The sequence below is a fragment of the Perissodus microlepis genome, chromosome 20 (genome assembly GCF_051167445.1).
Source record: "Perissodus microlepis isolate ML-2025 ecotype Zambia chromosome 20, ASM5116744v1, whole genome shotgun sequence".
In the NCBI taxonomy this organism is placed as follows: Eukaryota; Metazoa; Chordata; class Actinopteri; order Cichliformes; family Cichlidae; genus Perissodus; species Perissodus microlepis.
In genome coordinates this window covers 34,383,142-34,410,154 of record NC_140480.1, presented here as the reverse complement: position 1 = coordinate 34,410,154, position 27,013 = coordinate 34,383,142, and the positions used below count along the sequence as shown (strand labels likewise).

The 27,013-nt window shown below is 46.0% G+C and overlaps 2 protein-coding genes across 3 annotated transcripts; one reads left to right on the top strand and one right to left on the bottom strand.

Moving 5' to 3' along the window:
• Nucleotides 1–536: 536 nt before the first annotated feature.
• On the bottom strand, nucleotides 537–16,876 carry usp11 (ubiquitin specific peptidase 11). Its single transcript, XM_084916175.1, has 21 exons — nucleotides 16,596–16,876; nucleotides 13,578–13,687; nucleotides 13,369–13,499; nucleotides 12,322–12,439; nucleotides 11,243–11,388; nucleotides 10,987–11,048; nucleotides 10,401–10,500; nucleotides 8,601–8,774; nucleotides 7,619–7,777; nucleotides 7,236–7,460; nucleotides 7,007–7,090; nucleotides 6,636–6,730; nucleotides 6,353–6,556; nucleotides 6,156–6,256; nucleotides 5,439–5,933; nucleotides 4,975–5,045; nucleotides 4,484–4,596; nucleotides 3,319–3,468; nucleotides 3,132–3,247; nucleotides 2,971–3,059; nucleotides 537–2,801 (listed from the first exon to the last, which is right to left on the bottom strand). The coding sequence occupies exons 1-21, from the start codon at nucleotides 16,703–16,705 to the stop codon at nucleotides 2,613–2,615; spliced, it is 3,042 nt and encodes a 1,013-aa protein (XP_084772301.1). The 5' UTR covers nucleotides 16,706–16,876; the 3' UTR covers nucleotides 537–2,612.
• A 1,265-nt stretch (nucleotides 16,877–18,141) lies between these two features.
• On the top strand, nucleotides 18,142–26,867 carry rfc2 (replication factor C (activator 1) 2). Of its 2 annotated transcripts, none has more exons than XM_084916199.1 (6): nucleotides 18,142–18,451; nucleotides 20,293–20,398; nucleotides 20,471–20,572; nucleotides 22,106–22,364; nucleotides 22,447–22,707; nucleotides 25,407–26,439. In XM_084916199.1, the coding sequence occupies exons 1-6, from the start codon at nucleotides 18,217–18,219 to the stop codon at nucleotides 25,494–25,496; spliced, it is 1,053 nt and encodes a 350-aa protein (XP_084772325.1). In that variant the 5' UTR covers nucleotides 18,142–18,216; the 3' UTR covers nucleotides 25,497–26,439. The 2 variants fall into 2 exon arrangements, with proteins under 2 accessions (XP_084772325.1, XP_084772324.1); XM_084916198.1 differs by lacking the exon at nucleotides 25,407–26,439 and adding an exon at nucleotides 26,446–26,867 and having other exon boundaries at nucleotides 18,143–18,451.
• The last annotated feature ends 146 nt before the right edge of the window (nucleotides 26,868–27,013 follow it).

The following is a 27,013-nucleotide window of genomic DNA, read 5'->3' as shown; positions in this document are numbered from 1 at the left end:
GTGAAACAAAGCCTGCAAAAAGAACTGCAATTCCCCAAATGTCCACTAGAGGCTCCAGCAGTGAGTCAGTCCCCGTGTTAAAGGTTCACATGAAGCAAACATGTTGACAGTTTTTGGTGTCTGGATGTTTTGAGATCAATTTAAATTTTTAGTAAAGCTCAAATTTAGGGGCGTGGCCTATTTGAATGACAGGTGGCTGTATCTGAACATCTGAGTCGTGCATATCTTTGTGTTGTTTTAATAATCTGACCAATCATACGGCTGCTGTGCTGTTTACAGACCATCCAAGAAGTCTGAGCTCCAGATGTGCTGAGTGAACTTTGGGGTTTGATGTGGTTGTTATGGAGCACTGATGAGCGGGTGTCTGTGCGCCTCATGCTCCTGTGCAGTAAGCTCGCCTTAGCTGCTAACTTAGTTCTACTTCTCGTTCAGCTGTGGTCATTTTAAAAACGGATGCGTCTCCTGTACGATGTGTGAGCGCGTCCTCCTCGTCACACACGCAATTCAAGCTAAAATAACGAGACAGAAGCCAAGAGTACAAGAAAACTGGATGTCTGGTAATAATCGTGTTTTATTCATATCAAAAGATTGAAGTACAATAAAATATTCTCATCTGATATTTGACAGGAAGACCAAAGAAAGAAATCACCCCAAGCCTCCCTGCTGCTCCACCCAGGAATGATCATATTAATCTTACATTACTTACAATACAAAAATACTGTACACAGCGCTGGTTTAAAAATCAGTGAGCAGCTCGCTCTGCGCCCGCCTCTGCACGCGCACACCCGTCCTGTGTTTTCAGCCTGAATCAAAGGTTTGCGTATAAATACGAAAAATGTCCCACACCACCTGTAGTCATGTGACAGCTGCAATTATTCCATTAAAACAATAAATACCCGAAACAAAACGACCAAAATATACAGAGAAAAATTCATTTCTCATCCCTGACAGCTTTGTTTGATCCTCTGATTACCCATAATCCCCTTCAGCGAGCCTGTTTAGAAAGAAGAAATAAGGAAGTGAAACTATGCTTTATGGATCAGTATTTAATAGTTTTATCTGTCGTAGGTCGACGTTGAGCTGCAGTTCAGAGCTGGATTTTTAAACGACGTCAGATCAACAAATGTTTGCGCTTCAGGACGAATCGAAACTCGGAGGGGAAAAACAAACTTCAGTCCTTTAGTTCAGAGGATGGCGTTTTTACAGGCGCTTATAATAAAAAAAAAATCACTGCATTAAAGTCATAAAGTCAGTTTGATCATCGTTAGTTCTGTTAAATCAGATTCAGCATGAACTCGCTGTGAAATCAACAACTTAAAAAAAGACTGGCCTGTTTTAGACTCGGATCAAAGCTGCCGCTGTAATCAGTGCATCTCCGAATACTTTACAGCAAATACAAAAGGTCGTCGCAGGTTTGAGCTGCTCGCGAATTAAGGCTTTAACTGAAACCATCTCTGTGCTCGTTTCCTAAACGTGTCTTAGGAAGATGACTTTAAAAACTTTTATCATTTAGTTTCTGCCTCAAACATTTGCTACGAGAAACTGGCTTTTCGAACTCGCTCAGCTTGAATAATTGTAAAAACTTTGAATGTGGAAAATGCAACAATGTGAACGTGAACTCGTCTGCTCTCAGCGCGGCCTCTTCAGTCAGCTGACGCATGAGCGTCTGCGAGGTTTACCCCAGATAAACGAATGCTGGTGGGCACGTTCGCCGGCGCCCGTCGGCATCGTGTTTGTTGATGTAAAGAGGGAAAAAAATGAACTGGAATGACCTCAGTGCAGGTGAAAGTGTGCGGTGACCTCTGACCTCTGTTAGTGGTAAATCTCGCAGACGTTTGCATGACTGCAGAAATAAAACAGATGTGTGAAAGTGAAACTAATGCTGGTATTTTAAATCGGCCCTCTAACGACCACCAGGGGGCGACTTGTGTTTGTATGGAGGTGTGGAGGAACAACGACCCTCGCTCTCTGTGACCTCACTAAACGCTGCTCGATGAGTCGCTGTTTAAGCCTCACTCATGATTATAATGAGACTGTCTGTCTTTTATATACAGTTTAAGGAAAAGAAAAAGTCAGCTGACTGCAGAACTGCTGCTGATTGGCCAAAGAGTCTTCCGAATGCGCGCTAATCTGGAGTTTGGTCTTCCCAACCTGGACGAGCATCAGACATCCAGAAAAATTCAAATGATTTTAATTAAACAGCTTTTCAAACGTTTGAATGTCAGATTACAAAAACTGAGTCAAGAGGAGATGAACTTATAAATGTGAACAGTCAGAGCTTAAATGCCAGAGTTCAGTTCCTCCCTGAAGCAGGAAGCAGACTGCTTTTCTGTATTCAGGTGTGAGTTTAAGCTCCGCCCTCCAGCAAACGTCACCTTCAGTCTTTGTGCACCAAACTACCTGAGTGTCGAGAGTTCACGGTGAAGGAGGAGGAGCTGCGAGCTCCGCCTGCTGATGTGCTTTTTCCTGCTTTTGGTAACTTGGAATGAAGAGACGTCGTTAGAGGAAGTTCAAGTGTCGTCACCATAAAATTAAAAAAATAAATAAACTGAGAAAATAAAGACAAAAACCAAAGAAAAGGCTGCTCTGATGGAGAAAACCAAATTACTCAATCATTCTGTTTCCATAGTGATGCTGGAGGCGGAGGCAGCGCCCAGCTCTGCGGCATCCTCGTCGTCTTTGCAGGAAGCAGTGTCACTGGATGTCTGGCTGGAGGAGGTGGGGCCTGTGTTGGGGGCGGGCAGTGTGGGTTTTCTGATCTTGTCCTGTCGCTGGTAGAACAAAACGTAGGCAGCGTTGGTCTGTGGGAGGAGAGACGCAGACAAACATTACGTTGGCCTGATTCAAATAAAGACAACGCGCTGCCGCTTCCAATGATCGTTAGTCAGGTGACAAGATCAGAGTGAAATCAGTACGACTGAACAGGTGTGTGCGAGAATGAATGAAAGCGTGGGGGCGGGGGGTACTGACCACGATCTGGTCCTCTATGGCGTAGGTCACTTTACTGTCGTCAAAGTAATACCACTGACCGTTGTCCTTGTTCTTCGCATAGGTGGTGTCTGCAGAAACACGTGATGGTTAAAGTCATGTGACAAACAAATCACTGACCACAACATGAACGACGAACTTACAATGTCCATCTCTGAGGCCTCCGTAGTGATTGGACACGGCGATGAGGTCATAGCGGCTTGGAGGCTCCTCACTGGAGAGCGTCTTCCTCAGGAGGAAGCCGGAAAAGTCGAGGTCTCTGTAACATGAACACATGTCAGCTTTCAGTGTGCGACTCCTCCATCAGTGTGTGTGTGTGTGTGTGTGTACCTGAGGGGGAACTCCACAATGCTGTCAAGCTTCTCTCTGGTGAACTTGGTGTAGGAGAACCTCTTGAGGTGGATGATGAGAACCTCTGGCAGAGACCAGAGATCCAGCTTCTTCGTGGCCAGCTGGTGCTTCTTACACACCGGACAGTACCTGAAGCACACACACGGAGCAGATTAAGTATCTGCAGTAAAGCTGTGCAGTGTAAAGTTTTTTTAATACAATACAAATTGTATTTGTCACATACGCAGTACAACATATACTGAACATGCTTGTGTCCCAACTGCGGACAGGCTGCACATGTAGCCGCGACATTCAGGGGTCGTTGTTTTTTTAAGCATGGGGCGTCTAGCCAGGACCCTTTTTCGATACCGGATGGGAATCAAACTTGCGACTCCTGCTGCGAAGGCGTGTAGTCTTACCACTAAACTATCCAGCTGAGTGTTATTTTGCTGATAGATTTTGCTGCTTTGAATGAAAGGTTTTCATCATTCAGTCAAAGAAGCAAACAACAGCAAACCTATGAAACAAAGAATATCTCATCATGCCGGCGCCCCTCGGGGACGCCGCTGCTGGGTTAATCAAGCAGGAGGCAGGAGGACGCCGGAGTAATCGGGGAGAACCAGACTGGATTCAAGCTCAGGACCTGCTGTGAGGCAGCCTTGCTACCCGCTGCACCACCATGCCGCCCAGCATCTCAGTTCATCAGATTTTACATGTTGATGAATGTAAAACCTTGACGCATGCATACAGGTTTGCACGCTTGCCCACACTCATTTTGTTGACTGGACTGAAAGTGTGATCTGACTCCACGGCTACCACTAGAGGGCACTGGGTGAGGTAGATCACCCAGCACCGCAGCAGGTTAAATTACCACCACTGAAATGAAAACGTGGACGGCATCTGCTTTTCAAACTCGGGACAGAAGCTCCACCCTGGATCTGGACGTTACAGTAACAGACGCAGATGTTTCATGCTGGTCTTTACCTGAAACAGGTGAAACCTTCACAGTATTTAGTCTTTTAATCGAGCTTGTCCACCAGTTTACTTCTCACTGGTTTCTCACAGTGTGGTCAGCTCTCCTCAGACTCTCACTACTCTGTGTGTGTGTGTGTGTGTGTGTGTGTGTGTGTGTGTGTGTGTGTGTGTGTGTGTGTGTGTGTGTTACCATGGGTTCTCCTCCTCCAGCGTCTCCACAGTGGTGAACAGCTCGATGCACTGCTGCAGCTGAACAGTCATGTGCTGCTGAGGGACCTCCATGCTGGCGTGCTTCACGTACTTCTACACAGGAGGAGGAAAGACAGATTTTAATGTCAGAGGTGTTAAACGTCTGTCATTCAGGTTTCATCACAGTCAGAGTCCTTCTGTTTGCACCTGTGTGTTAAATCACGTCCTCAAACCGCTCAGCCTGTCAAGATGTTACAGGAATGCTGTTATTGTACGCTGGATGTTTACAGAGCCTCTGTTTAAACCACTGACCAAACACCAGATAATTTAGATCAGTCTCTATATGAACCAACACATAAGGTCATGTTGTTTTTGTGACCCACTCAGTGCCATTTGTATTTAAACACATTACCCTCAGTGATTCAGAACACGCCCTGTGAATGTGTTACATACAGTCTGTGCTTTATCGAGGGCTTAAATGTTGGCGCTGACCTCAGCCTCGTTCTCGTTGTAGAATCTCTTCTTCATGTCGGGCTCCCAGTCGATGGCCACGTAGGGCTGAGCTGCAGAGACAAAGGAAGCGTGAGCTACGCTGATACGCTGACGACAGGATGTGACATCGTCTGATAACATGGTTATTCTGCTTCTCCTGCTGCACTGATCCATGTTAAGCATGGTTCAAGTTTCCAGTATCTACCAATAATCCCCATCAGCCAAAAGCTGTGCTCCGCCCATCTGCTGTTCAAACCTACTGTTTAGCAGAGGCAGCCAATCAGAAGAAAGCTTACTTGAAGGTTGAACTGAGGGGCAGCAAATGGCTCCACTCAGATGTTTTCATTTTATTCTGATTCATTCTCATCCGTCTGTGAAGCTCTTTCATCATCATCATCATCATCGCACTGATGAGTGACATCAGTGTGATGTCACAGAGGTTGTGTTTGTGCGTTCACACTCACAGCTGAAGGACACGGCGCTTCCTCCCTCTCCCATCCCCCTCTCGGTCGTCCCGTTGGAGTTGACCGCCTGGATGCTGAACAGACGCTTCCTCCTGACGTGACACGCCCTCCTCTTAGCCGGATGCTCATTGGCTGGCGGGCTGGGAGAGCAAGCCTCCTCCTGCTTGTTTTCTTCATTTTCTTCCTCGGTTGGCTCATGAGGCTGCTCCGCTGGAGGTTTTGAGCCGCGGTCGGCTTCTGCGGGGCCGCTTGACTGCTCGCCGGGGTCCATGTCATCGGCGCTGTTGGCGTCTCCGCTGCAGCCGGGCTCCGTCTGGCTCTGGGAGCCGTTACTGTTCTCACCGGGGTCTCCGTGGTCCGGTAAAGGCTGAATGTGGTTCTCCTCAGCCTGTGGCTCTGTTGTGTTGCCGTCTGATTTCCTGTTGGGGGTCGCGTCACCACAGGAGTAATCGGTCTGGGACGGGCCAGCAGGCTCCACTTCCTCCTGCTCGTCATCTGAGAAAACAACGCAAAAGCAGCCAGCAGCAGCTGCAGAGCTCACTCAGCCCAGATAACGCAAAAAAACGTGTGAAAGACGCACAAACGCGTTGTGTCAGCGTTTTTTATATTTGCTCGAGGAAAAGTTAAAAAAAAAAACACTGCAGAAGCCAAACAAATACATTTATGACAACATGAAACGAAAGGCAGCATCAGACCTCAGAACGTAAAGATTTATACCATCACTGATGCCGTTGGTCTGAGTCTTGTACAGCTCCTCTTCATCATCTTCCTCCTCTTCCTCCAACTCCTCAGACGGATCAGGCAGTCGCACATAGCGCCTGCACACAGCGACACCGCCCAGCAAAACTCAGTATATTCAAAAACTGTGTGTGTGTGTGTGCGTGCGTGCGTGCGTGCGTGCGTGTTCTGCTCACGCCAGTCTCTGCAGGAACAGGTTGTAGAGCGCCTCCTGGCTGCAGCTGCTGCGCGGCACGTTGAGCAGCAGCGGGTGTCCGAATAGCGATGTGCCGTACGAGCCGCCGCCCGAGCCGTAGTCTCTGTAGTGCGAGCGCTCTCTCAGGTAGAGCGCCAGCAGCACCTGCTCCTCAGGCTGCTCCTCCAGCACGCTCAGCTCGTACCTGAACACGGGTTCAGCAGGTGAGTCACAGAAAGTCTTTTGTGTTTGGTCATTAGAGGACTGATTTTTTTTTTCCTTACACAAAGATGTCGTCTCGGTCGAGAATGGCGCTCAGACTTTCGCCCATGTTGTAGATCTTATAGAAACGATGATTGAAGACATCAGCGACCACCATCTGGAAAATAAAGTCAGGGGGAGGAGCTTTAAGGGACAGTCTGCTTCATACAGGATGAAATGAGGCCCAGTGTAAGATAAAGAAGGATTATTTTGAACTGAGTCATGCCAAGCTGCCCTAACAGAGCCCACACGTTACAAACTGAAGCCAGAAACATACAAAGGCTGGATTAATGTGCAGTCAGTGAAACCACTTTTGATCTGCACGTGATCAGAATCTTCAGTTTAGGTTAAAAGTGTGTTTAACCGAACCGAAACCTTCTGAACACACACTGACCTGAGTGGGCGGCACGCTGGTCATCTCTGACAGAGCTGAGCAGAGGTCGGACACTTTTCCTGCTTTAGGAACCACAACACGATGCTGCAGACACACACGCACACACACATCACAGAAGTTAGAATTTTCCTGGATAAGAAGAGAACCAAAGACCAGAAACACACTTGGATCTCTTTATTCAGTGTAACTGCAGAGAACTACACGACCACGGTCAGTGATGAGCGGTTACCTGGACAGGTTTGGCGTACGGGTCCAGGGAGACGAAGAACACCTCCATGACACGCTCCTTGCTGACAGGAAGCGGGACGCTCAGGTAGCAGAATGGGTCAAAGGTCACAGAAACCTTGTGGCACTCTGGACAGACCAGCGTGGACTTGAAGAGGCCGTGAAAAGTGTCGACGATCACAGAGTCGTTCCGCCGAAGGTGGTTACGCCACGCCTCCTCCGCCACTTCCTGTCAGATTAAACAGGAGCTGAATTGATCACAGCTAAAACCAACGAAGACGCTTTCAAACAGAGAAAATTACTGAAAGGTGAAATTTAAAGACAGGAAGTGAAATGAAGCCCATCACACGCCGAGCTGGAGTCGGCCTTTGCTCTGGCACCGCTCACCTGGTCCCGACGCCCATCGGCGTCCCGCAGCTCGATGTACTCTTTGTTTTTGACTCTGTTCAGGTCTTCGTGCAGCCCGTCCAGCAGGAAGGACAGCAGCTCCTGACTGTCGTGCTGCTGGTAGCCCAGAAACTGAGACGCAAAATGGCCCACCTTCGTCTGCACACAAACAGGAAGCAGGGAAACGTACCACTTCAGTCAGACCGAAGCTTCTGCCACACGCATCAGAGATTACTCCCTGCCCCCCAGTCTCTCACCTCCGCCCAACACCACTGGATGTAAATGTACTACAATTTACTTAAGTAAATAAGAAGTAAATTCAAGTATTTCTTGAAGTATTTCTACGTTTGTAGCTTTCTGCTCTTCCTTCAGTACATTTGGGATGTTAACGTTTCATTTTTCAAGTTTTAGTTTAGTTGCAGAAACATCAGCCTACTAATATATGTACACACACATCCTCTAGTATATCATTTAGATATTTATGTGCTCTGTAAAACACTGTGAGAGTAGCAGAGAAGTTTTGGGACATGAAAATGAAGCATTTGAGTCTGAAGGCTTTCACTTCACTGAATTTATGCATTTACTTTTTGAGTTTTTCTGTTTTGCATTGATAGTTTAGTTTATTTGGGATTTCATGACATTTCCTTCAATTGGGAACAAAATAGAGACAAAAGTTTTCTACTAAATCTCTAATTTCACATTTCTTCCTGTTGTTTGTCCTGCTGTAATAGGTGGGATTAATAAAGTCTGTGTTTATATCTGTTGTAGTTTCCTGTGTAAATGTAATCACACTTAAAAATGTTCATTTAAAATGTTTTCAGGTCAGTTTGTGTCATTTCTGTCGTGCCGAGTCACAAACTCCGGCTCTTCTGGACGTCGCAGCCTCAGCTTTAGGGTACGTCAGTGTGTTTGTTTGGCTCGACTCTACAGGTGAAACACACCCGAGTGTAACGGGACACCTGTCAGGGTAACGTGCGGCTACCTTGAAGACGCGCGGCACCACAGAGTAATGCCTCCCTGACCACATCTGCTTGATGACGTCGGCGTAGGCCTCGGCGATCTCTCCCTTCATTCCCAGAGGGTTGGTGAAGTTCAGCTCATCCACATAGGAGTTCTGCAGGAAGTACTCCGTCAGGGGCGGGGTGTTACTCAGACACTGCAGAGAGACGAGGACACAGGAGTTACTACACATCTGTTAGTGATGGGCAGCCAATCAGAACAGAGTTAGCTTAAGGGGGGAGGAGCTGAAACAGTTGCTTAAGCCCGAGGATAAACTGAGGAGTTCGAGGGCCAGAGGAAAACCGTTTGAACTGCAAGTTCTGCAACGATACTTTAGTCCGGGGATAAAACTACACAGAGATGGACGACTGTTTGCTTTTATTATTTTAAACAAGAACTTTGCTGCTGACGGCGCCTGGTCAGAGCACGCTGCAGTGACGGCATCTGATTAAAACGTTAAAAAAGTGTTCTCGTGCATGAAGTGATGTTTTCAGTGAATATTAAACTGAAGCTCAGCTCCAAGTGCCTTTGCAGAAATCCAAGGAGCAACACTGACACCACACAGGGTTAATTATGCACCGAGCAGGTTTCATGACTCGCTGTGAAACTGAAACTGCTAAAATCCAGTTAGAGAACTTCAAAGATGCACAAATGTCCTCGAGTTCTGATGAACCAGGGATTTCCTTCACAAAGCTCGGCGCTGCGTCAGAGCAACATAATTACAGAGCGAGAGGGATCAGACACAGGGAGGAAGACGCTGCAGCATTTCACCTCTGCTCTGCCAGGAAATGCAGAAAACCTTTATCTGACTATTTTACAAAACAACCAAAACATACAGTCTGTGCCATATTTAGACAGTTACACATGTCTGGACTAACCCTCCGCTTTATTCTGAGGTTCACACCCTGCACATGTTCAACAGTACCTGAACACTCAGCTGCCAAATGCATCATTTCAGTGTCGAGCAGCTCACACGTGTCGGCGTTTGAGCTGCAGTCAGAGTGACGAGTGAAAGAGAAGCAAACGTCTCTCACTGAAGGTGCCAAAATGAAAACAACAATGAAAACACCAAACATACGTTTATGAATGACAATGAAGTCTTCTAATCTGGTTCTCTAGTCGAGCGGGACCGTAGCACAAACGACAAACCACAAGTTGGAAGAAGAAGAAAAGCGTCTAATGTCCAATTACAAACTAAACTAGTTCAAATCATTCTATTTATACAGCATCAAATCACAACAACAGTCACCTCATTGCACTTCATACTGTAAGGTCGACCCTACAATAACACATACAGAGAAAAACCCAACAATCATATGAGCACTTTGGCGACAGTGGGAAGGAAAAACTCCCTTTTAACAGGAAGAAACCTGCAGCCTCTGCCACGACCAACAAGTCACTGCATACTTAATAAAAACAAAAACAAAAAAACAGAACAAGTCGGGACGCCGTGTAAAATCACAAAAACACATATTTGATTACAGCAGAAGATAAAAACAAAAGGTTTGTAAATCACAGCGTCCTGTTTTCATTCATGTTCGACGCAGCAACATCGTCAGCGCCGGGCTTGCATTTATACAAATGGTGCATGCTAATGGTCTGGACTGCACTTCCTGATTGACACTCGCAAGTATCAGGTATTTGTGTCAGTGGTCCCGGCTGGAGTCCAACCCAGGCCCCGCCCTGATGGATGTCACCTGCTCAGCCATGTGACATCTCTCTCTAACACATGATCCATGTGTCTGGTGTAGCAACCAAAGTAAAAAAAAAAACCAGTTTAAACCTGTAACGCTGAGTTCATGAAGCAGGTGTTGCCCAGGTTGGTGAGGCCGCAGACGCCCGGCTGCCCTCTGTACGAGTCCTGCTCCTCCACAGAGTTCCTCCTGCAATCGAGAACAGAGTCAGCAGCAGACTCGCACATGGGAGCATTTACAACACCTGAGCAGCGTTACGGTGACAGAAACGCCTTTTTGCTTTTTAACAGGAAACCAAAACAAAGGGTCAGCTGACCAAATATGTGGGAAAGTCAGCAGAAACATGCTCAGACCAGCTGAATTCATTAAAGAGCACAGCTGTCCTAACATTTCATCATTCAGATCAACAGTCGAGTCAATGAAAGAAGCATTTTAACAGTTTTTGTGACATCTGGTTTGTGAGAGAGCGACAGACAAACATCACGATGGTGATGGTATCACGCAACTTCTCCAAACAGGAAGAGGTGAAATCAAAGATGAGGAAATGACAAATAAAAAAAGGAACAAGAAAAAAATTCCTGCAAAAAAACTAAAACTAAGCAGGTGAAGAAAAGCAGAGACGACGGAACGTGGAGAGAACGATGACAGCGATGAGAGAGAGGCGAGTGCGCTTACATGATCTGAGGCCTGGAGCTCGGCCAGGTGCCGTCTGCATTCCTCGTCTCCATGATCACCGTCTGACACACACACACACACACACACACACACACACACACACACACACACACACACACACACACGTTCCAGCTTATCTCTGAGGTGGACAGCTTGTTATTTTAGAGTGGTGCTATGAGGAAGTGGGAAACGTCATCCGGACATGGAGAATTATTCCACACATGCAGCGACGTTAAGACTGTAGCGTCATGCTCACCATCCCCGAGCTCAAGCAGGCGTCCAGCACGCTCATGTGCACGTTCCTAAGACGCTCGCAGCTGCTGTCCGAGCTCTTCATCCACAGGCGGCACTCTGAGCCCGGAGGTACCGAGAAGGCCTGACACATCGCCCTCTGGATCGAATCTACACACACACACACACACAGAGGAAGCACCGTGTTTGAAACAGCTGTTCGCGAACCCTCAGGGGAACATATTCTGCCCATCAGCTTCCTGTTAACATAAAGACGAACACGTGTTAACACGATGCTCGTGATGAACCGCCCCCTTCCTGCTCGTGAAACAGAGAGACCACAGCACTGAAACTGATGCGAGAACTCTGTAACGCCGTGGAAGTTAAACTTCCTTTAATTAATGCTTCGACCCAAAACACTGCAGCGCAGCGTGACTTTGTATGTGGTGACCGAGGAATCTGTCCTCAGGTGAAGTTTCATGAGTGAATGTCATCAGTTTTAGTCTTTAAATCTTTCTGAGTTATTAGTTTGTAGAAAGACGACCTTTCACAGGCTTCAGTTTTCCTCAGTAATAAGTAACTGTAAGCAGTGACCTCTTTATTACTTTATATATGTATTTATCACACATCTTCACAGCTGCTGCTGTCAAATGTGCTCTAAAACTGAATCTGATTAATAAAAAGAAAATGAGCTCACATTTAAAGCAGGCCCCGCCTTCTCCTTACCTAAACAGGTAACCTCTGAATGAACTGACAGCAGCTCCCCTTCACAGCTAGTTGGTTGAGAACAGGTTGGGTAGCCTGAGCTTTATCGACTCATTGTTACCAGGCGGTTATTCACTCGTTTCCAAACTCTGTCTGCCGCCTTTGTTTGTGTTTGATTTGCGTCACGCGGTGTGAAGCCGCTCCTGTGCATGTAACCTGGATGACATGGATGCACCGGCAGCCGGCAGGTTTGGACGAGCGTGGTTTATAAAGTCTGAGAAAGTAACTAAACTACGAAGCATTTTTGTCTTTAGGGAGAGAAAAGGCCGATTAAACGTGAACGTCTCCTCTCGTTAGCATTAACCTCGCCGACACACACAAACCTACAGACGGACTCACGTATGCTGTCGGTTCGGCTGAACTTTGTGGTGACGGCGTTCTCCATGTTGCTGTGGAGGCAGAGGAAGATCTCGATGGGGTAAACCTCCACCTTCAGAGTGCTGGGCAGGTCCACCACCTGACACACACACACACACACACACACACACACACACACACACACACACACACAGTTGTCACTACACTAACCTGTCTGAGCCATAACCATTACTAATATTGCTTCCTACCCTTTGATCCAACATTAAACCAATGCTTCACACAAGTGAATGATTTACTTTGCTGGGACTTTCCTCCTGTCACCAGTTGAGGGTCGGCTCACCACAGCGTGGCTGCCAGCAGACTCATTATGGTAAAAGTTCACGGGTCTGCCCATAAAGCTCTCTGCTCGCTGCCGTTCCTCGCCTCCTCGTGTAGCTCTGGCTGCTGCTGCTGTTTCGCACCTCGCAGCAGCGAGTCTCATCAGAAACACGAGTCTTCATCGTGAAGTTTTATTTCAGTCAAGAGACAAATTTGCCAAATCTGTCACGTAGCGAACAAAGACGGTGATGGCGTGCAGACAAATGTTTGCCTAAGGACGGACGCTTAATAAAAAAGTCAACGTTTTCATTCGCCCTCTTGTTTCTTTATCATTTCATTTTATTCCACCCGTCATATCAGTGACAATATTAGTTTTGCTTAAAAGACTCGTCCTTTCTCACGAGATTACAGGAAAACTGTGTTGACAGTCGGAGGACGAGAAACAGAAAGAGTGACGGTGACGTTCCTGCCCTGCTGCTCCGCCCTCGGGGGTCAGCACTGATCCTCAGTCTGACGGCGGCGCTCAGATGTGAGAAAGAGATGCAAAACAGGGATTCCAGGAAGTGATGTAAACACAGCAGCCAGACTCCAAGCAGCCCAGAGCAGTGCGAGGAGACGCCTTGAAGGCGAGAGCAGCCAGATTTACATCAGGGGAGGTTTTTCATTTTTATGTGTTTCAAACCCTCACCAACAAAAACTCTCCGCTCTCATTCTGGACTCAGGGTACCGCGCGGCGCGTGGTGACGTTACCTTGCGTTCTAGCGGCGGCTGATCGTCCACCATGCCGTACCAAGACAGCAGCTTGTGCCACGCCTCTGCCGGCACCAGCACAAAGTCCTCGTCCTCCACCAGACGATCCTTCAGGTGGTACGAGTCCAGATCTGAAAGCAGGACACGACACTTCGCTGAAGAAAACAAATCGTTTTGTGTCTCGCTGAAGCAAACGAAGCGTAACTGACCCTCGAACAGCTCCGCGTTGTCGATCTGACCCGGGAAAGACGTCGAGTTCTGATCTCCAGCCTCCACAAACTCCTTCCATTGGTCAAACCAGCGGCGATCTACCACATACCTACAACACACACACACAGATTATTACACTGCTCTTTGAGGACACGTTCATAAAACACTGCTGCCTCCATCATAAACTTTACCGCTAACAAATCAGCCGAACACGAATGAATCGACGTCTTACCTGAGATTACTCCCAGGAATGGGAGTAAGAATTACTTAAATAATCAGTTAATACCTGATAAATAAAACAAAAAAACAAAGTGTGGAAACCCCCAAAATATCCTGATGAAGGCACCAAAACCTTTAAATAAGTTGTTATTTTCATTATTTTTGCCTAAAAATGAAGTGACAGGATGATGTGTCAGAAACATTATTTCTCTGTCACGGTTTTATTTTAGTGGATTTTCTTTTTAAGAACAGTCCAAACAAAACCAGCAGGCTGGGAAATCACACTAATGTAAAATCAAGAACAGATTACATAAATTACCGTAAACAGTTCACATTAGTGTGACATCACTGCATCCTGAGACGCCAGAAGCAGCAAATATCGGATGTTTTGCTAAAATAAATTCATGCTGATCTTAATGTTTGGGATTTCTTCTGCTTTCTTTGTGACCAGAAGCAAAAGCCGGAGCTTAACATAGTCATTACTTCATGATCCCACATTTCTAACCTGTTTTCATCGAGCCGGAGACTTTCTGTCATATTTGAAGCTGCAGCAGAGACACGACCTGCTCCAAAATTAGATGTGAAACCAAAGCTGCTAAAACCAAAGCAGCAGAGCAGGAAGCGTCACAGTGGCAGGCGTTAATAAATCTGATGGTTTGGATTGGAATGAAAATCCATCGCAGCATCGGTCCTCAGAGGTTAGACTGCAGCGTTCGGTCTCTGTGCTGTTCTGCTTTTAAGGACTCATTATTCTTTTATTCCTGTTTGACAGAAAACCACTTTGCCTGCCGACGCTTCATAAAAAATGTAGCTGGCACTTTCTTGTATGGATAAATAATTTTCCATCTGTGGCTGATTTCCTGAAGGTGTAAATGAGAGCAAAAGCCCCAAACAGAAGCATCAAACTGTCAGCCTGGATGGCCTCACTGTAAACCTGTGAGCAGCCGCTGGCCTGCTTTTTGATTCTAACCAGCGTCTGGATTTTATTGTTTATTTCCTGTCGCATGTCTGATGCAGCCGTTGTCAATCAGCATCTCAGTTAATCAGCAGCTCGCTGCACCTGTAAACACACCGAGTTTCCCTTTAAAGGTACTTTCTGTGATCGCAGCAGAATTCTCCCTGACCGTCATCGTCTTTTAAATGTTTTAATAAAACAATATTTCACTGAAAGCTTTTTACAAATGAAATAACTCGAAATAAAAACGTGTTTTCAAAGACTTGCCGGGTTTAATAAAGGCTGCACTCACACAGCGCTGATTCCTTCAGTGTCTGCTGAAGTTTATCCATCCATCCAGAAAAGGTCAAAAATAAAAACGCAGCAGTTATAACATTCAGTAATAAGACATTTAATGCTGCTTTTACTCTCTGGTCAGCTAAGTTCACTTGGCTGAAACAAGACGTTTTCATGGTGTGGACTTTGCACGCTTCTCCTGTTTGTGCAGTCAAATCTAATCTCACCGAGCAAACAAGGAAAAACCAAACTGTCGAGGATGTGTGATGATAGCCTACCCAAGTTCTTTTTAATGCCTAACACGTAGAAATAAAGCTACTTCCAGCTGCTCCTCGTGGGCACCAGAGGGAATTGTGTTTCCTGCTGTGTGCACAAACGGTCTGAACCACTACACTGTGGAGTCGGCCCCTAACAAGGGATCGCCACAGCAGATCATCTGCCTCCTGCCCACCCCATCCCACCTCTGAGCATCCTCCTCTGTCACACCAGCCGTCTGTATGTCCTGCTTCACTACATCTATCAATCTTCTCTGAGGTCTTCCCCTTTTCCTCCTGCCTGGAAGCTCTGTCTTCACCATCCTTTGTCCAGTATATCAACTATCCCTCCTCTGCACGTGTCCAAACCATCTCACCCATGACTCTAACTTTGAGCTTGTGTACTCATTTCCACTCCCGCCCATCCTGCTCACTCCTTGTGAAGATCTGAGCACCTTAAGCTCAGCCACCTGTCTTTCAAATCACAATGTCTTCTGTGAACATCACAGTCCACAAAGACTCCTGCCTCGTGTCCTCACCTCACCTGGGTGTTAAAGCTAATTCACTGGAACTTTCTTTCCTTTTAAAAGGGCAAAATATTAACTGTGAGTAAGTGGAGAGAGATCGGTATATATGAGACGACAGATGAAAACTCAGGTTAATAAATTATAGATTGTCACTATTTCACGAACTAATTAGACTATTTTGAAAAGCCGGTCTGATGAAGAGCTGACTGATCAGCTGATTTACAAATATCATTCCTGCTGATAATTGATAATGTTTCAATCATATTTTTCTATTTGACTTTCAGTCGTGACAGAGTGTTTTATAGTTTTACAAAACTGCAAGTTAAATCTTTCCTTCTTCACTGGAAAATGAAACTGAAAATATTTACTGGCGGCCCTGCTCTGCATTCCAACTCCTAAATGAGCAGGAGGTCGCCCAGAGGAGAATAAACTGGGACTGAGACCGGCTCGGCTTCGGTGATAAATAAAAACACGATCCGGGGGATACGAGGCGACCCTGAACGCCTCACCGGAGACAGCTGGTCGACAGGCTAACGTTAACAGCGCATGCTAGGTCAGAGCAACGTCTGCCTGCTTAGCATAAGCTAACACGGCTAACACGTAGCATTGAGCCGTTAAACCGTCCCAGAAAAACTCCAGCAGCCACACCAAAGCTGCTCCACCCCACAGTTAAAGCGGTTAATCACCGTTTAGCAGCGTTACCCGTGTGGAGATAATCGTTAGCCCTGTCACCGTGTTTATCTGTGTGTGTGTATGTGTGGAGCGGAGAGGCGGTCGGACTCTCACCAGCTCTCCCCAGCGCGGAGCTCGCACTCCCGTAGAAGAGACTCGATCTCACGTCGCTGGGTCTCCAGGCCCGGGGACTCCGCGGCGGAGCAGCGGCTGTTGGCCGTCATGACGCCGATCAATCACTCATAAATGTCAGAGGTGTCGGAAATGTTAAAGAGAGCCAGGAAATGAGAAGCAGAAGTCCGCCGCCGCATTGATCTGCCGATAAACGGGGAAGCTCGCAGCCCTCTGTTTGCGGAAGTAGGAAACGGCTCAGACCCGGACGATGACGAATTCCGGCAGGAGACGTGCGAACTACCCCGGAGTCACCAGCAGGGGAAGCAAAACACCATAACTAATGTATTAAATTAAAATATATATATTAAATAAAACAAACAGACTACGTTTAGATAAGTAAGAAAAGATAAAAAATAAAAATATATAATTTTTATAAAAATTTATATGGAGAGAATCATAAACAAATAGCAGCAAACGTAAAGAATTCATTTAAATAAATTTATTTTTTTAAGTTAATAAAACGTCACAAAATTGAACACAGCAAAAAATTAAGAAAATAATTTCAATTAGAAGATCGATTTAATTTGTCCCGTTCTGTGTTGTATCTTGGCAGTTCTCTGGGATAAAATGTGTTGTTGAGGCCAGAGGTCAGAGCTGATAGGAAGGCAGCAAGCCATACAACCAGTTACAACCGAGGCATGTAAAAGACCATCTCTGAATACACAACACCTTGAAGCAGATGAGTTACAGCAGCAGAAGACCACTACTGTCAGCTAATAACACGAAACTGAGACTGAAAAATGTTACGTGCTCTGAGCCTTGATTTGTTCTGCATTTTCCAGACGGTTGACTCAGGATTTGGGATAAACAACATAAAGACATGGATCCAGCCTTGTGTCAACAGTTCATACTTCTGCTGGTGGTATGATGGTGGTGGTGGTATTGGTGTAATTTTCCTGGAACACGTTTGGCCCATTAGAACCAACTTAAACTCCAGTGTACCTAATAATTGATACTGAGCATGAGTGCGCCTGTGTGTAAGGATATAACCCATTTCAAAACTACGTGCAGCCACTGAAAACAACGTGTAAATAATTTTCATGTAAAATAGCAAGAAAACGGTGAGAAATGTGCATTACTGATGTATTTTTTGTTTATACAGAAGGAAAAAAACTTCAAGCATGACAAGAAGGTCCTAAAATGTCAATAACAAATGAGCAGGAATGAGTAAATGTTTAGTTAAAGCTATTAAAATGATTATTTAAATTGTTAACAATATGGTTCTGTACTGAAATAATCTACTAATCGTTGCATTTTTAAAGTAAATCATTCATGTTGGATTTTGAAAAGACCCCCCCCAAAAAAAAATAAAAAAAAATAAAAATACAATTACATGTAGTTGAAAGAGTAAATAAATTCGTTTTTACGTGAAACGTTTTTTGTTTTTTATTGACATCTCGCGTTTATACTGTTGTGAATGTGAAACATCGCGAGGTTTTCTTTGGCCAATCACGACCTTCGCCCATAAACACTCAGCCAATGAGGAGTTTGTTTGCTGTGGCGCTGTTGTCAGGGAGGGAAACCTCCGTTCGCGGGCTGTCAGGGAGCAGAAACAGACATCATGGATGTGGAGATGGCGGAGACTGAGTGTAAGCAGAAACCCACAGAAAGCGGACAGAAGGCGGACACGGAGGCCGGAGAGTCCTCGTCTAAAGGCTCCGGGAGCGCTTACGAGCTACCGTGGGTGGAGAAATACCGGCCGCTGAAGCTGAACGAGATTGTGGGAAACGAGGAGACGGTGAGCAGGCTGGAGGTCTTCGCCAGAGAGGGAAACGTCCCCAACATAATCATCGCAGGTCAGTGAGGACTTTTACACGGTTAGGACTTCTCATGCACAGGGTTGGAAGGGTTACGTGCTCCCCAGGCTGCCGCTAGGTTAGAGATGAATTTACAGGAAGCCTGTATGGAGGAGAAGAAACAGTTCAGCTACTTCGAGGAAGAACTAAGTTACCAAAAGTTTGATTACCTGCTGAGAAACTCCTAAATGACTTTTGTACCTACAGGGGGAAAAAGGCACATTTTCAGAGTTGAGAAGCACAACTCTTTTTATGATGGAAATCTGACCATCATTTTACCAAAATGTAATGCAACATTACAGATCTCTGACACATGGTGTTATGTTCCTCATCGGTTTACTTTAAAGACCACGTGCCGTTTATCACGCTTTCTTTGACTGAGCTCAGTCACGCACAACTTAAAAAAACTAGATCCCAAATACAGCTGTGCATCCAGTCATCAGAGTATGACTATCAGGGTCATTTAGGGCTTTCATTTCTTTGACCTTTTCTTTTTCCAAGATGAAATGATTGTACAGCATACATCTTTAATAAATGTAAAAATTAAAAAAAATATATGTATTCATTGGATTTATGAATGTTCAGAGCCTGGTGTAGTTCTAACAAGGACAACTGTAAATTTACAAGTTGGAGAGTTATCTTTTAGTAATTTGTAAACAACTGCAGTTTAGAGGTTGTAAGGTTGGACAAATGCACGTAGGTAAAGTTATTTAGATGTGTCTGGAGGAAAACCTAAACTTTTCCCCTCAGATGCAAGGAAATTTGTTAGGATGTTCCTGAACAACTCAGGACCCGTCGTGGCCCAACAGTACCATGAGCTGGAAACTGCTGGACCACCAGTGTCACTGTCCACAGTGAAGCCAGTTTTGCATGTCCGTGAACTAAGATGACCAAAGAAGAAGCCCATAATCCAAAATCGACGCCTTCAAGCTCACCTGAAATTTGCAGCCGCCCAGATGAACAAGCCAAATGCCTTCTGGAGAAGAGTTTCATGTTCAGAGGAGACAAAGATTGAGCTGTTTGGACTCAATGAAAGGAGGTATATTTGTAGGAGTTAATATGATGCTTGAAAACCCAAGAACACTGCACCAACTGTCAAGCCGTTAGTAATGGCAGCATCATGCTCTGGGACTGTTTTGCTGCCAGTGGTACATTCCACAAAGGATGCAGGAGGATGACAATCTCCCAATTAGTCAGCTTGATCTCAAATCAAATCAATTAGATGGTTGAAACTAAGACACAGTTGTGTGTTTGTTGTTGGTTCTAATGGGCCAAACACACATCAAAAGTAGTTTTGGATAACATTAAGCAATGGCCTTTCCAAAAGTCTGATCTCAACTCTGAGAATTCTGAACTACACTTAAAAGTTGGTTGTGGGGCCGCCAGTGTAGCTCACAGTGATGAGCAGGTGACCATATGCCGTATGGCTGAGGGCGGCTGGCCCAGGGTCGAATCCGAACCCTTTGCTGCCTGTCTTCCTCTCTCTCTCCTTCTGCTTTCCTGTCACTCTTCTGTGCAACAGGCTAATAAAGCCTGTATCAGGAAACTCACCAATTCACCACAGCGGTCAAATATCCAGTCAGTTATAACAGAAGCTAGTTGATGGCAACTAAAAGGATCAGGTCAAAGTGCAGCTTGCTAAGGGACATTTAACCAAATATTAGTCTGGGAATATTTCTATATATGAACCTGTGTGGATTAGAAAAAATCCAATTTAAAAACAAAACAAGAATTGTGTTCTCACGCTTTAAAGTCATTAAAGATGTGTGCTGTATAATCACCACCTACCACCAGGCAGATAATTGGGAAACCCTGGCTGAGTCATGCATGTTGTTATTCAGGTCCTCCCGGCACTGGAAAGACCACCAGCATCTTGTGTTTGGCCCGCGCTCTGCTGGGAACCTCGATGAAGGACGCCGTGCTGGAGCTGAACGCCTCCAACGACAGGTGAGGCGCCGCTCAGGACGACCTCTGGTTGTTTGGTGGACTGGGAGTTGACTGTAAGCTTTTTATCTGCAGGGGCATCGACGTGGTGAGGAACAAGATCAAGATGTTTGCTCAGCAGAAGGTCACACTGCCCAAAGGACGGCACAAGATCATCATTCTGGACGAAGCCGACAGGTAAGCAAAAATAAGGAAATTCCAATACTTCGGCTAAAACTTCAAGGTAACATGAAGTACGGAATAATGACAACAAGAAAGCTCTGCTGGCAGTGCCCTCGTCGGTCATGTTCACACTGAGTTTTTGTCTCTTGGTCCCCGTCTTTGTGAAAGCTCCAGAAAACATGCTTTGCTCCCACGAAAGCCAGTTACACAGAACGAGTCAAGCTTCAGTAGCACTGCATTGCCCACAATGGCGAAAGTCAACTGTTCTCTAAAAAAGCACAAAAAACCAACAAATCTCTAAGCCGAGGTCCTTCGCTCGTGAAGTCCGTTTGTGCAGAGTGAAAATGACAAGCAAGTAAAACTTTACTGACATCACACACTTCATCAGAGGTGGAAAATCCCACCACTAGATGTCAGCAGATTGCAGTCAACGGAGTTATTTTCTCATCCCTCCAAGTCTAGGGTGTGCTCCTGGCTACGGTGGCTGCTGTAGGACAAATCGGTTTTAGTCCGCCAAGATATCAAAAACATTAAATCGATATCGTCCCATAACGGTGGGGACCGACTCCTTCTGTTTGTGTCATAATATACATTTTGCACAAACAACATTTTAACATGTTTGAATAATATCAACACTAATAATTGAATAATAAATAAAAACATACATGAATTTCAATATTCTGTCGGCTTTTTTACGTTTTAACCCCCGAGTCACCCCAAAAACTCTGGCCTCCATTCATCTGTGGCGAGCGTACTCCGACTGCAAAGTGACTCCGGACCAGGTCATCCCCAGAGGTTTTCCCCACCTGTACAGGCTGTCAGTCCACCGCTTACCTCGGCTGTCAATGCCGGGTCAGAAGCGTTCGTCTCTATTTACTCTAAGAGGCTGTAAATGTTTGTGAAAGGAGTCTGATACGGGTTGATGAGTCGGAGAAGCTCACTTGTTTCCGATGGCAGCGATACTGAGGTGATTCGTTGTGATGAACGTAGCTGCCAGTAACTGTTGCTGGTTTTGTTTCTGTTAACTGGTTTTAGTGAAACTTTCTTTGAAGTGGATCTAACATCGTTAGACTCGGACGCTTGGTGAATAAACTTCATGCGATGTGAGAATCTAGTCAAGCTGTTCGTCAGAGTGAACTTAATATAAGCTGTGAATGAAAATAAAAAGTCATGATGCGTAGATGCAGCCGGACAACCTGCTCAGTTGTACCTGCCCTCCATCACATGTGACTCGGCAGCAGCTGTTTGACAGTAAAGACTAGAATAGAACAGAATAGAATAGCCCTTTATTGTCATTGTACATGTACAAAAAAATGATGGGTGCTCCACGCTGTGCAGCAATAAACAACAAATAGGAGAAAAACATATAAGTAGTGCAAAGGACTTGATGTGAGTATAGAGTCTGTGTGAGTGGCCTGAGTGACGTGGGTTACCTCAGGCCGCGGGTGGGCAGGTGGGGGTGTAGGTGAAGCTGTTTGACAGTAAAATAGTCAGTCTTGTGTGAACGCTGATTTGAGAGCAGTTTCTGTGACGTTTCCATCCTCCCAGCATGACAGACGGAGCTCAGCAGGCACTGAGGAGGATCATGGAGATCTACTCGAAGACGACGCGCTTCGCTCTCGCCTGCAACGCCTCCGATAAGATCATCGAGCCGATCCAGTCCCGCTGCGCCGTGCTGCGCTACTCCAAACTGACCGACGGCCAGATCCTCGTCCGGCTGCAGGAAGTGGTGGAGAAAGAGCGCCTCTCAGTGTCCGACGATGGACTGGAAGCCATCATCTTCACTGCGCAGGGAGACATGAGACAGGTGAGGGGCGGAGCTTAGTCAGGCGCTCATCCCAGAGGTTGAACATGGATTTTCTGAACTTGTTTTGGCCTTTTCTCTCCAGGCGCTGAACAACCTGCAGTCCACTCACTCCGGCTTTGGCTACATCAACAGCGAGAACGTGTTTAAGGTGTGCGACGAGCCCCACCCCCTGATGGTGAAAAGCATGCTGGGACACTGCGTGGACGGGAACATCGACGAGGCCTACAAAGTCGTGGAGCAGCTGTGGGCGCTGGGCTACTCTCCAGTGGACATCATCGGGAACATCTTCAGGGTCTGTAAGACCTACCAGATGGCCGAGTACCTGAAGCTGGAGTTCATCAAGGTGAGTTCATCAACGGCGCCGAAAAAAATCAGCTGATCGTGACAACTTGTAAACCTCTGGTGGTCCCGGCACATGGCAGCTGCTCTGTGAAGGCAGATTATTATATCAGCATCAGCAGTTTATAAAAATAAATAAAGCCCTTCACTCGTACGCCGCCATTAGTGTTTTCAGAAGTGAGTTCGTAGGCAGGTGTCGTTATCTGGACTCATTTAACCAAACATCGGGGATGAGCAGGTAAGCAGTCAGTGTAGAACTACACTTATACATCACCACATTAATTCAAGGACATTCCCGTGACAGCATGATGCACTTTTGAGATTAAATATATAAACAGAATTCAAATATAGTGTTTGTACAAGATATGAGTTGAGAGTGTAGTTGTTCTGTTTTAGTATCAGGGGGTGTCCAAATTCATGGGCTGCTTCCTCCTGAGGCCGCATTCGTGGACCGATTACGTCACAGCGACGCGCTGAAGGCTGTCCAAATTCGTCGACTCCTCCGAATGCAGCCGACAAATGCGTCCTCCTTTTCCACGAATTTGAAGGATGGGTCGGGTGTGTCCTTCGTGGCCCACCATATCCCAGAGTTCATAGCGCGGCCCAGCCAATTCCAGTTTTCAACAATGGCGGCCGCTACTAAAATTAAAATTACTCTTATTATTCTTTCTGGGTCACAAAATAAACTTTTAACATATTTTCAGGCGCGAATGTAGCTGTGTAAACATCAAATATCTGCTCGGTTTATCAAGATATCGCATATTTGCAAAAGTGCTTTGACGTTTTCGGAGACGTCTGTTACCCACCAGCTCGATAGCTGACCGGGAGCTCGAGGGTCACTGAAGCTGCAGAGAACGGCACAACTCCGGCACATCATTTTCAGATCATCGCGGTCTTTCGCTACTCAGGTTAAACGTGATATAAGTCACTTAGACAACCTACAAATGTTACTGTTTGGCTTTTTCAGTGTTTTTTCGTGAGTAAATCGGTTTGGCTGAGATTAAAGTTACAGTTTTCACACAGCTGAATAAACGTCAAACAGAAAACTGATTAAACAGAAGTGTGAGACATCGGGGACGAGCAGGTAGAACTACATTTATACACCACATTCTTGACCGAGACGGTCAAGAATTTACGCCAGTGTCCTGTTATATTTTTAGATAGCAAGGAGCAGACGGCTGAGTTCATTAAACTCCACCGAGACAGCGGTGACACAAATCTGAAGGCTCGACCGTCCAATTTCACAGCCGTTTACTTTCGGCTTACCCGACCTTCTGAGGACCCGGCCCACGTAGACCGCGAAGGCCGGGTCCTCAGGAGGATGCAGCACATGAATTTGGACACGACCTCAGATGTTAATGCTAACAGAAAAGTGTCTGATTGTGCTGCGAACAGGAAAAAAAGAAGTAAACATTTGTTAGTGATCAGGCAAACACAAATTCCTCAGACGCTCCTGCTCTCCCAGCAGAGAGTCCTCCAGGAGTGATGACAGTCTTTTTCTGGAGAATTGATTGGTCAGTAGACGATGATTTCATACCTGTTGGTCTGCAGTATAGTTGCCATGGCGATTTACCCCATTAGGAAGTGAACCACCTTCGGAGTACAGAAACCCGAGAGTTAACCCTAATGTTACTTGGATACGGTGAAATCCTGCCGCGTGGAACAGATGCTGCTGCTGACCCTGAGCGCGTCCTTCTGTGGCCGCTTCCTCTTTGGTGTAACTTCTGACTCAGCTTTCACTTAAACGCTCACGTTAAATCACTGAAATCTTTTACAGTTGAGTTCCTTTATTTCATCACGTTCATCGTTTACTCAAAGCGTCCTTGGAGCGTCAGCAGGTTGCTCAGGACTCTGCGAGGTACTCGCGTGTCACAGCTACTAATTCACTGCACCAGCTCCTTGTTAACTTCAGAGTGGAACTCCAGATTCTGGAAGGTCCTGCACGCATGAGGACCAGCATACATCTGAGAACTTTTACATGCAAACATGCCCAGCGGGTCTGTGAGATCATGTGATCAGGGTCTGAGACGTTTGCTCAGAATAGTAGCAGAGGTCAGATTTATTAGTGTGCATCTGACGGTGAGGTCACGTTTTTCTGTTTACCCACCCTCACTCAGAGGAAACGCCTCACTCATTGCTTTTTCTTCCTCCTCTGACGTTTGTGTTTCAGGTTCTTGAGGCTTCTGCTTATTTCTTGTTTTTAAGCACTGTAGGCAATGAACTGAAACCAACTTTCAACCAAAGGTTTCTTCCGCAACAGAACAGGAAGTAAAGTCTCACGCTGCTATACAAAGATCCCTGTTAGAGCACCAGATGTGACTGAATTTCCCTCCTGAGTCACCTGACGGGGAAATCCCCTGCTGACTGGATGGATGGAGGAGGCACCCGCGGGGGACTGTCAGCGCTGTTCACACACTCTGGAGGTTTTCTGTTAACTAGGAAACGGGGACGGGACTCAGAGCTGCTTCTCTTTGCAAGGCTGACTTGTAATATGCAAATCTTTGTCAGACTGTGAGCGGCACCCAGGCATAAGTCAGCGGCTGCTAAGCCACGCCCATGCAGGATGTGATTACTCAGTGCTCCGGTAGAGCAGTTGAATGTCTGTTTACTCTCACTGGGCTCACGTACCGCTGTTTATTTTCTAAATTTAAATTACTGTCAACTGTGCTGGTTCGAGCAGCTGTCATCTGCTTTCCTTTTCAGCTTCCTGTCACGCGGAGAAACAGGAAGGACGATGCTGCTGTCTGCTGGGTTGCTGCCTTGGGCGGACGGTGGCCACTTGCATACATCTGAGCGCTCAGGAAATATGAATAATAACTGAGGAGCAGTTCTACTGATGGCTACTGATTAAAGGAAAGCTTAAACAAAGTGCTGAACATCATTGATGGACTGCTCCCCGCTGCTGTTACAGATCTGGATGTTTTAGGTTTTCGTAGTGGAAATTTTTTCTGAACTTTCTGAGCTCAGGCACCCAAACATTGATTTTTACCTGGATCGTGTTCCTGAGGGCAAATGTCAGAGCTGAGATATCCAGACTTTCCTCTCCACAGCCACCTCCTTCCCTGGAAACTCATTCCAGCTTCCATGATTTATTTATGTTGTCCTGTTCTGAGGTGAGGACGGGAACAGATCGAGGAGTGAAACAGCTTCACCGTGACCGACCGTCTGCATCCATCAGTCCCACTCATCAGCTCGTCTCTAGGCAGAAACCCGTGAGCACTTTATGGTGTCGCTTCGGTCTGACGGAGCATGAAGTCGAGCACTGCAGCAGCTTTAAGCTTCAAGCTGCTGGTCAGTCTGAGCTGGAGGAGCTCAAGTGTTGAAATCTGCTTTGTAGAAATCCCTGTTTACTTTTTATTCTAAATAATTTCTTGAAGCAAGTCTTGGCTTCAGAGCTCACGGATCCTTGTACATTTTAATTTCACTGGGATACTCTTGGTGTATTTTCAGGCTACTTTGAGTTGCTTTTATATTTTTTGTGGGAAACATCTGAAGTTATTAAAATACAAACCAACTTTACCAGGTCAGATGTGTGACTGAAGTAAAAACTGTTGGTAACCTGAGTATTGTGACTGTGTGATTCTTCAGTTACAATACTCAAAGGTAACTTCATTTAAACTGTCTCATTTCTGACCGTCTGAGTCGAGCAGGCGTGCAGTTTTGCGTTTCCTAAAAGTTTCAGCTGTTCCTTTAACAACGACTTTACACGCAGATTCGTCCCATCTCATTGTTTCTGTTGCAGGAGATCGGCTACACCCACATGCGGATAGCTGAAGGCGTGAACTCCCTGCTGCAGATGGCTGGTCTGCTCGCACGGCTCTGCAGCAAGACGGCGCCCGCCGCTGCCAGCTAAACCCCAGCGACCCGCCGAGCGCGTCGAAGCTGCCCGCTCAGTATCAGACTTGTTCACTGCTGACAGTCAAGACTGTAACAGCACATCACTCATTCCTGCAAAATAATGTAAAGAAACTTAAAGCTGCATCATTGGATTAAATGTTCATCGGTCAGGGTTTGTCTTCTGCTGCTTTCTGGTTTTTAGCTGTGAAAAAAAGTTTTAAATTCAAACCTCAAAAGCTGTTAAAATATTTGTTGCTGACCAGCAGAAGTGTTTTGTATGCTTTGAGATCTTTGAGAAAATAAAGGTGAGACTGTTGTGAAGGTAAACATGAGATATCACTGATACTTATTTGAACCTGTAGGGTCTACCTTACAATATAAAGCGCCTCGAGGTGACTGTTGTTGTGATTTGGCGCTGTTAAATAAAATTTAATTGAACCACAGAGGACATAGAAAGCCCACGTGAATCAGAA

Coding starts and splice junctions, on each gene's coding strand:
- usp11 (XM_084916175.1), bottom strand. CDS start 16,705: ATGACGGCCAACAGCCGCTGCTCCGCCGCGGAGTCCCCGGGCCTGGAG. Junction 6,731..7,006: donor CCAGCGTGCCGCCCACTCAG/GTCAGTGTGTGT, acceptor TTTATTTTCCAG/ATGGTGGTCGCTGATGTCTT. Junction 3,469..4,483: donor CTGGAGGAGGAGAACCCATG/GTAACACACACA, acceptor TGTGTGCTTCAG/GTACTGTCCGGTGTGTAAGA.
- rfc2 (XM_084916198.1), top strand. CDS start 18,217: ATGGATGTGGAGATGGCGGAGACTGAGTGTAAGCAGAAACCCACAGAA. Junction 18,452..20,292: donor CCCCAACATAATCATCGCAG/GTCAGTGAGGAC, acceptor GTTGTTATTCAG/GTCCTCCCGGCACTGGAAAG. Junction 22,708..26,445: donor TGAAGCTGGAGTTCATCAAG/GTGAGTTCATCA, acceptor TTTCTGTTGCAG/GAGATCGGCTACACCCACAT.